The sequence below is a fragment of the Suricata suricatta genome, chromosome 11 (assembly GCF_006229205.1).
Source record: "Suricata suricatta isolate VVHF042 chromosome 11, meerkat_22Aug2017_6uvM2_HiC, whole genome shotgun sequence".
Lineage (NCBI taxonomy): Eukaryota > Metazoa > Chordata > Mammalia > Carnivora > Herpestidae > Suricata > Suricata suricatta.
The window spans coordinates 14,312,291-14,320,399 of NC_043710.1; the positions used below are offsets into that span (position 1 = coordinate 14,312,291).

General features: G+C 39.2%; 3 protein-coding genes across 3 annotated transcripts in view; 2 read left to right on the plus strand and 1 right to left on the minus strand.

Annotated features, from left to right (window-relative positions):
- LOC115306340 (olfactory receptor 4P4-like) overlaps positions 1-8,109 on the plus strand; it is a 161,688-nt gene that overhangs the window by 70,878 nt on the left and 82,701 nt on the right. The gene's annotated exons all lie outside the window — the stretch shown is intronic.
- Positions 1,040-2,410, plus strand: LOC115272452 (olfactory receptor 4S2-like). Its single transcript, XM_029915526.1, is given in 4 exon segments — positions 1,040-1,045; positions 1,236-1,617; positions 1,620-2,059; positions 2,291-2,410. Coding segments are annotated over 4 exon segments (948 nt in total).
- LOC115306345 (olfactory receptor 4P4-like) overlaps positions 7,948-8,109 on the minus strand; it is an 854-nt gene continuing 692 nt past the window's right edge. The window contains 1 exon segment of the mRNA XM_029956688.1: positions 7,948-8,109. This exon segment is cut by the window's right edge and continues 101 nt beyond it. Within this exon segment, the coding sequence (XP_029812548.1) occupies positions 7,948-8,109 (162 nt within the window).

Here is an 8,109-nt window from a genome sequence, read left to right on the forward strand (position 1 = left end):
CACCTAGGGGGTTCAGTCAATTGGTTAGAGGCTGACTCTTAATTTCGGATCAGGTCATGATCTCAGGGTTAGTAGGCTGGAGCCCCCAAGTGGATCTGCACTGACAGTGTGGAGCCTGCTTGAGATTCCCTGTCTCCCTCTCTTTCTCTGCCTCCCCTCCCCTTATCTTCCTCTCATAAATAAACAAATTACTTACTTACTTATATAATAAATTAATTAATTAATCTACTATGGCAAAGTAATTCCCAGGGAATCCTCAAACACTGAGTCTAAACTAGAGAACTTACCCCCAGGTTTCATTTCCCCTCCTTTCAAGTCCAACACATCTTAATCTGTATCTAGAAGTTTCTTTTATTGCTTTATCTTCTTTTATTTTCCTTTATTTTTTACTTCATTATTTTATTTTTATTGTATTCCTTTTATTAGGGTTTCTTGACTATTCAAACTGACAAAACTGAATTTGTTTCATAGTAGAAATGACTCTTCATATGACAGAGAATAATGAAATTGAAACTTTCTCATTTCACAAACAGGACACTAGAAGCCCCTGAAACTAAATGACTCTTCTAGAGTTATAGCACCATTGTCTCAGAATGAGGTTGCTATAATTTTAACCTTTTTTAAAATGCACCCACCACCTCTAGGCTATAAGACCTCAATATCAAATTGGAGACCAAAAATTCATGGACACAAAAATCAGTGTCCTACGAAGTTCCTTCAGATGTCACCCACACTCAACACTTCATTTGAGTGTTCAAGTAGTTGAGTATTCAGAAGGGAAAATATGATACATGTTTTCTGTGACAAAAATAAGGCAGGCTTTCCAGATATATAAATATTACCATATCCTCCAACATGTAGTTGTTTCAAAATTAAGTTGAGCGTCTTATACGTGATTAGAACTAGTAAACTTCGAGAAACAAACAGAGTTTTAAAATCTTTTTAAAAAGAGAGATTCTTGGTTAGATGTATGGCTTAGAGAATTTGCTTTGTCTCTCTGGACTTGGTTCGTTCATCCGAAGTGAAGGAATGGACTCCGATGGAGGTAAGATGATCAAAATATGGACGCCTCAATTTCCTTACAGATGCATGCCAAGCAGCAGTAAGTACGCATTTTTGCATTTTCAACTCACGATGGTTCTCCATTTATTCTGAATCAGAAATAAAAGGGTTTTTTGCTTGTTTTCTTCTTCTTTCAGATACTTTCATGGCCTCTTGGGAACTGGGCATGATAGACTACTTCCATCAAAAAAGTAAACAATGTAACTGAATTCACTTTCTGGGGTCTTTCTCAGAACCTAGAGGTTGAAGAGGTTTTTTTCGTGGTGTTTTCTTTCTTCTACATGGTCATTCTTCTGGGAACCCTCCTCATCATGCTGACCGTTTACACGGGCAAGCCTTTCAAGTCTCCTATGTATTTCTTCCTCAGCTACTTGTCTTTTCTGGATATTTGTTACTCTTCAGTCACAGCTCCTAAGATGATAGTTGACCTATTGGCCAAGAGCAAGACGATCTCCTATATGGGGTGTATGTTGCAGCTTTTTGGGACACATTTCTTTGGTTGCACTGAGATCTTCATCCTTATCATAATGGCCTATGATCGTTATGTGGCGATCTGTAACCCCTACACTACACGACCATCATGGACTGGGACAGATGCAATAAAATGCTGCTGGGGACCTGGATAGGTGGGTTCCTACACTCCATTGTCCAAGTGGCTCTGATAGTCCAGCTACCCTTTTGTGGACCCAATGAGATCGATCACTACTTTTGTGACGTCCACCCTGTGCTGAAACTTGCCTGCACGGACACATATGTTGTTGGTGTTGTTGTGACAGCCAACAGTGACACCATTGCTCTGGGGAGCTTCATTATCTTGATAGTTTCCTATACCATCATCTTGATGTCCCTGAGAAAGCACTCAGCAGAAAGCAGGCACAAGGCCCTCTCCATCAGTGGCTCCCACATTGCTGTGGTCATCATCTTTTTTGCTCCCTGTACTTTCATGTATATGTGCCCTGATACTACCTTTTCAGAGGATAAGATGGTGGCTGTATTTTTACACCATTATCACCCCCATGTTAATTTTTTAATGTTTTTATTTATTTTTGATACAGAGAGAGACTGAGCATGAGAGGGGGAGGGGCAGAGAGAGAAGGAGACACAGAACAGGAAGCAGGCTCCAGGCTCTGAGCAGGCTGTCAGCACAGAGCCCTACGCGGGACTCGAACCCACAAACGTGAGATCTGACCTGAGCCGAAGTCGGAGGCTTAACTGACTGAGCCACCCAGGCGCCCCTATCACCCCCATGTTAAATCCCCTGATTTATACCCTGAGGAATGCAGAAGTAAAGAATGCAATGAAAAGACTGTGGGGAAGGAATATTTTCTCTGAGGCTAATGGTAAATAGTTGACAGGAATAACTTAAGCCAGATGATCTTAAATGTTCTGATCTGTTCAGTGAAGACTGTAATAACAACATACAGGGGGTTTGGAGGAACAAATGAGGGAATAACATATGCTACACAACTAAGGTATTATTTGTCATCGTAGTTTATTAAACTCACAAGCTCAGCATGATCATACTCAACACTCATATCTTCCTTCTCATTTTGGCCTTTCTGCCATTTTCTTAAAGAATGATGAACCTACGCTGACCCTTTAAGTCTGTTTTCAAGCTTTTAGAACTGTGATTGAAAAATATTGAGCACTCAGTATATATGTGTTGCATACACAGAAGTATACATGAAAAATAACAGAGATCTAAGCTACAGTGCTCTGATAGAAGTTTTCCAAAATACAGTGGAAACGAACCTACTGAGGCCACAAGGGGAGATGAGATGTGTGCAGCACATGAATGGTAAAACATGCTTGAAAAATAAAAGACCTGTTTTCATCTTCTGCCCTCAGGGGAAAACTTTCCATTCTCTAAGACCCATTTTCTTTACCCAAACAATAAACAAATTAGAGAAAAACTACCTCCAAGATCCCCTTTGTAATTCTAACACCCCATTAATATGCTTCTGCTAACTGGCCAACTGACTTGCCAGTAGCCAGCAGTCCCCATTAATGTCAAGTGACAAAAGGAAAAAAAAAGGAAAAAAAAACTATAGAAACTCAATGACACTAAAGAAAGACATCTGTAATGAGTAGGTGATCTGACTCAATCAACATAGCATATACAATGCTGAAATGTATGGTTTGGAAACTGCATTTCCTCCAATGTTTGAACCAAGAAGCTTTACTGAAAACAGTGAGCCATTCATCACACGTCCCTCCTTCACATCACACAAACTGAGCTTTATTTTCCTATAACAAATGTACACATCACTGAGTATCCCTTTCATTGTTACATTGATTATGCACAATTCTAATTATTCAAGTTACCTGGTAAGTGTATGTGGCTGTGGAGTGTGTGTGTGTGTGTGTGGATGTGTGTGTGTGTGTGTGTGTGTTATGATGAGAACTGTACATAGTGCTTTAAAAATATCTCTGATACTGATACATTCATAAAATTGAAGATAAGAAAGGCAGCACCATAATTAGAAATTGTAATTAGAAACCCTGGCCGTGGGACCACACAAATCCAAGTTTATCGCCCCAGCTTGGAATCTCCATGCACCTCCATTTACTTAGTTTTGATTGATGATTAGGGCAGTGCTTCTCAAATGTGTTCAATCATGGGAACCACCTTGTGAGATTTTTGAACAGATTACAGAATCTGTGACAAGAGTTTCTAATACGCTAGAACATGGTAAAGGGGTATTCAAAAATCTGTATTTTTAACGAGACATGTTCCTCAGTGGAACATCTGAGGACATAGATTTGGAAACACTGGAGCTAGATGACATTTTATGTTCTTAGAGCACAAGAGGTCTATGAGCCAATAAAATCCAAGGAACTCTACATTTGAACACATGCCCTTGTTGGTGCCTGGATGGCTCAGTCGGTTGGGTATCTGGCTATGGCTCAGAACATGATCTTGCAGTCTGTGAGTTCAAGCCCTCATTGGGCCCTGTGCTGACAGCTCAATGCCTGGAGCCTGCTTCAGATTCTGTCTTCCTCTCTCTCTGCCCCTCCTCTGCTCATACTCTGTCTTTCTCTCCTCTCTCTTAAAACTAAAATAAAAGCATAAAAAATATTGAATATATGCCCCTGTCTATTATGCTTAACAATGCAAAGGGAGCTAAACTTGATCTAAATTTAGGAAACAGTGGAATAAATAAACATTATCCATTTGAAAATATCCTCCACAATATTCTTTCCTTCATATCTTTGTACTAATAGCATCTTGAATACCAAGCAGTGTTAGTTCTACTGAAGGTCTGACCTCCCTATGATGGAAAAAGCTGTGAGGCTTGTTATTCTCAAAGGCCAAGAAGCAGGATATATTAAAGAGTATTCAGATTTCTACCAGTGACTTTATACATTTATGTCTGTTCACAAAGTTTCCCTGGGTCAATTCCAATCAAAGGAGCTCAGAGAGTCTACTCTTGGTTCCTTGGAAAGAGATGACCAAGAATCACTAGAACCTAGATGCCTCCTACTTCAATAGAGGTGAGTCTGGTTTCTAAGCTGATTTTCTCTCAAAGACATACAACCACAACACTGGCCGCAGAACACTGGAGTTTTGCAGTTTTCATAGCTTTACAACCTTGCTGTTACAGATGACAGATGTGACTTTGAGTAGAGCTTTCATCGATGAAACTAAATGGCAATGCTGCTAATTATACCAGATGGACAAATTAGTTTATGTCATAGTGGAAAATAATAAACGTATGTCCCCTTATGTCTTCTAACCAGTGGTTATACTTCTGTCCCCAAGCACAGCAAAAACATTTTAAAACATGGTTCATTGTACTGCTCAACTTAATATGTAAAATTACTTTTCATTTCTCTCCATAGTTTATATTTTTTTTTCATTTAAACATACCTGAGAAATTAAGACACTTGTCACATGTCACAGCCTCTGGAATTTGCCATTTTTATAATAACTGAGTGGCAATGTTTCATTTGGATAGTGTTTTAAATCTATCCATATCTTACAAAATGAACAGTTTTGTTTTGAAAAACAGTGCAACTTCATCATTTTATCGAAATCTTCAAAATAGTCTTTATTTCACATTTTGGTATTAGAAAAATCCAGAAGTTAAGTGCATCACAGTGAAAAGAGAGACAGACAATGCCAAACTTCTATAACAATCAATGGTAATGACAAACATCACATGTATAGAACATAAACTCACAATTTCACCAAAGACTAAGGTAACATTTCTATTCTATGCATGAGAAAAATAGAGCCACATGAATTACACTGAACCTTCACATAGATCAACTGAACCCCAGCTTTTGCCAAGACACATTAAATGCTTATTGTATCATCAACAAGTATTGCAATGGCTTGTTACACAACATTATTGAGCTGACTAAGTCAAGAAAAAAAATCACATGGTCAACCTGAGGAAGTGGGAATTCTGAAACGTACTCCTGAATTAATAATACCTCCAATACATTTAGGGTATGATTCCTTGAAATGAACAGTATAAAATGCCAAGCAGGAGAGATTGGCATGAGACACAGCATATAACCTTGGTTATACAAATAAAAAAAAATTTGAAATACCTAAGCCCCCCTCCCACTATTTCATCCATAGATAATATGTAGGAAAACAAGTATGTATGTACTGTTCTTGGGTATGTTCCTTTCCAACTCCTTTGTTGATAAATTACAAGAATGTTAACAAAAGATAAATAAAAGCCATTTTCAAATAGACTCTGAAAGGCCTGCATTTGGAGATAAACCAAATAACAGATTTGTCACGAAAAGCAATTTTAATTTATTACCAGAAAATGGGATCTATATATGTGTCAATAACACGCTTATTAAAAAGTGAACACCAGAATTAGGCACTAGTCCATGTGGCTGTAGACATCTGGGTTCCCCTTCCCCTTTTTGATTGGAGGATCCCATGAGGAGATAATCACCACCATATCAAAAACAAAACAAAATCCTGACTTAACCTGCTTTTGTCTTTCTAATCTTTTTCAATATAATTCATTATTTTTCTGTCTCCCCTTGTGTACTAAATTCCCTAATATGCAGGCATTACACAGGTCAGGGTCTTTGCAATTGAGAAAAACTATTGCTGAAGTCATCAACAACTGTGGCTAATTTCCGAAATGTACTCTGCATCTTAAAACCCAGATTCCTTCAGACCCAAGGAAATCCAGAAAACAAACTGATGGTTGCCAGAGGGAAGGTGCGGAAGGGGGTGGACCAAAATGTGTGGAGAAGAGGGGAAGATGCAGGCTTGCAGTTATGGAATGGATGTGTCACGGGAATAAAAGGCATACCTTAGTGACTGTGGTCAGTGCTACTATAGTAACGACATGTGGTAGTGACACTTGTGGTGAGCTCAGCAAAACATATAGACTTTTGGAATCGGTATGGTGTATGCTGAAACTAATGTAACATTGTATATTATATATGCTCCAAAAAACAAACGCAGAACCTTCCACTTTTGTGCACAAGCGACAATAATACTTCAAGTAAATACACCTCAATTTCTTGGCGAGGACTTGTTGAAAAGGAATGAGAACCAGAAAATAACAGGTCTGTGCCTCTCCTATGTGAAAGCTTGTTGAACCCACTCTTCTCTGAGCCTCCATGTCTCCTCGCGTGCTAGTGGATGACCCTGGATGATGTCAGAGACCCTTCCATTTCACAAACCTCAACTATTCTTGTCTAAACTAAGGAAACACCTCAATGCACCAAAGCTGGTCTTGGCCAATGCCCCAGTTTTCAGTTAGTTACATCTACCTCTCAATCTAAACTTCTTAATTTCTCGCTGGTATAGGGGCTGGCCTGAGTAGAAATGGGACAGTTTTGTATTGTGTAAAGAACTGGACAGAACACATCAAAATATGCTATTTGCATAAGGACCAGTGATGATTAACAAAATGCACCCCAGGGAAGTCCATCTCTTTTACTAGGTGGCGTCCTAAGCTTAGGACCTTCTGCAGGATGGGAGACTTTCCATGTTGCACAGGTACAGAAAGCATCGATCTGTATGCTCACAAAGGGTTTTAAGATGAGGTTGAAAATACATTGTAGAAATACATTTAAAGGAATGCAAAGCAATATCCATGATCCAGTATGAAAGTTCTGCTTCCTGGAATACATCTTCAATATGGTACTAAGAGTTAATTAGAATAACTTCCATAAGTACAGTGTCAATTGCATATGACATTGCATTATATTATTTGAGAAGCTTGTTTGTATATATAAAGTGGTAAAATATAACATAGCACTTGTGAATTTGGGCATGGATTTATTCCTTTATTGCAATCAGTATCTCCAAAAACAAAATGTCATGCTTAGGACGTCCCTCTCTCTCTCTCTTTCTGTGAGGTGTCTCAGTCAAGAATCTATTTCCTAAAGCAACACACAACTGTCCAACCGTTCAATCCTTACAGAGTGCCCTGTTAAAGGTACTAATGCGTCCAATATGGCTGGTATCATGAAGTGCAGAATGTTCTGGAATACCAGGCTAAGTTGAAGAGTGTCAAATTAAAAAGGGACCTGGAAGTCGTGTGATTCATTCCCCTTTACATATTCAGATAAAGAAAATAAGAAAAAGAGTGTCACTGAGAGGCCTTCTCTCTTTAAGTCTTGCAATATTTTTTAATGTCTATTTATTTTTGCCAGAGAGGGGGCAAGTTGTGGATAGGGAGAGAGAGCTTATGGCACAGAGGATCGAGGCTCAAACTGGAACAGTGAGATCATGACCTTAGCTGAAGTGGGACGTTCCACTGACTGAGCCACCCAGGCCCCCCAAATCTTGCACCTTTCGATGACAGCACACCACCTCCCTCCATCTGTTGAATTTGTGTACATGAGGATTCTGTACATGGAAAGATCCAGGCAAGGGTTTGAACACCAGACACTTCATTTCCTTTCAGACAGTCTGTGCCAGCACCACACTTTCCTCATGGCATTCTTCATGTCTGTGTTCCTCAGTGTGTAGATGAGAGGGTTGAACATGGGAGCAATCATGGTGTAAAATAGGGCAAACACTTTGTCGTTACTGACAGAACCAGCTGTGGGGAC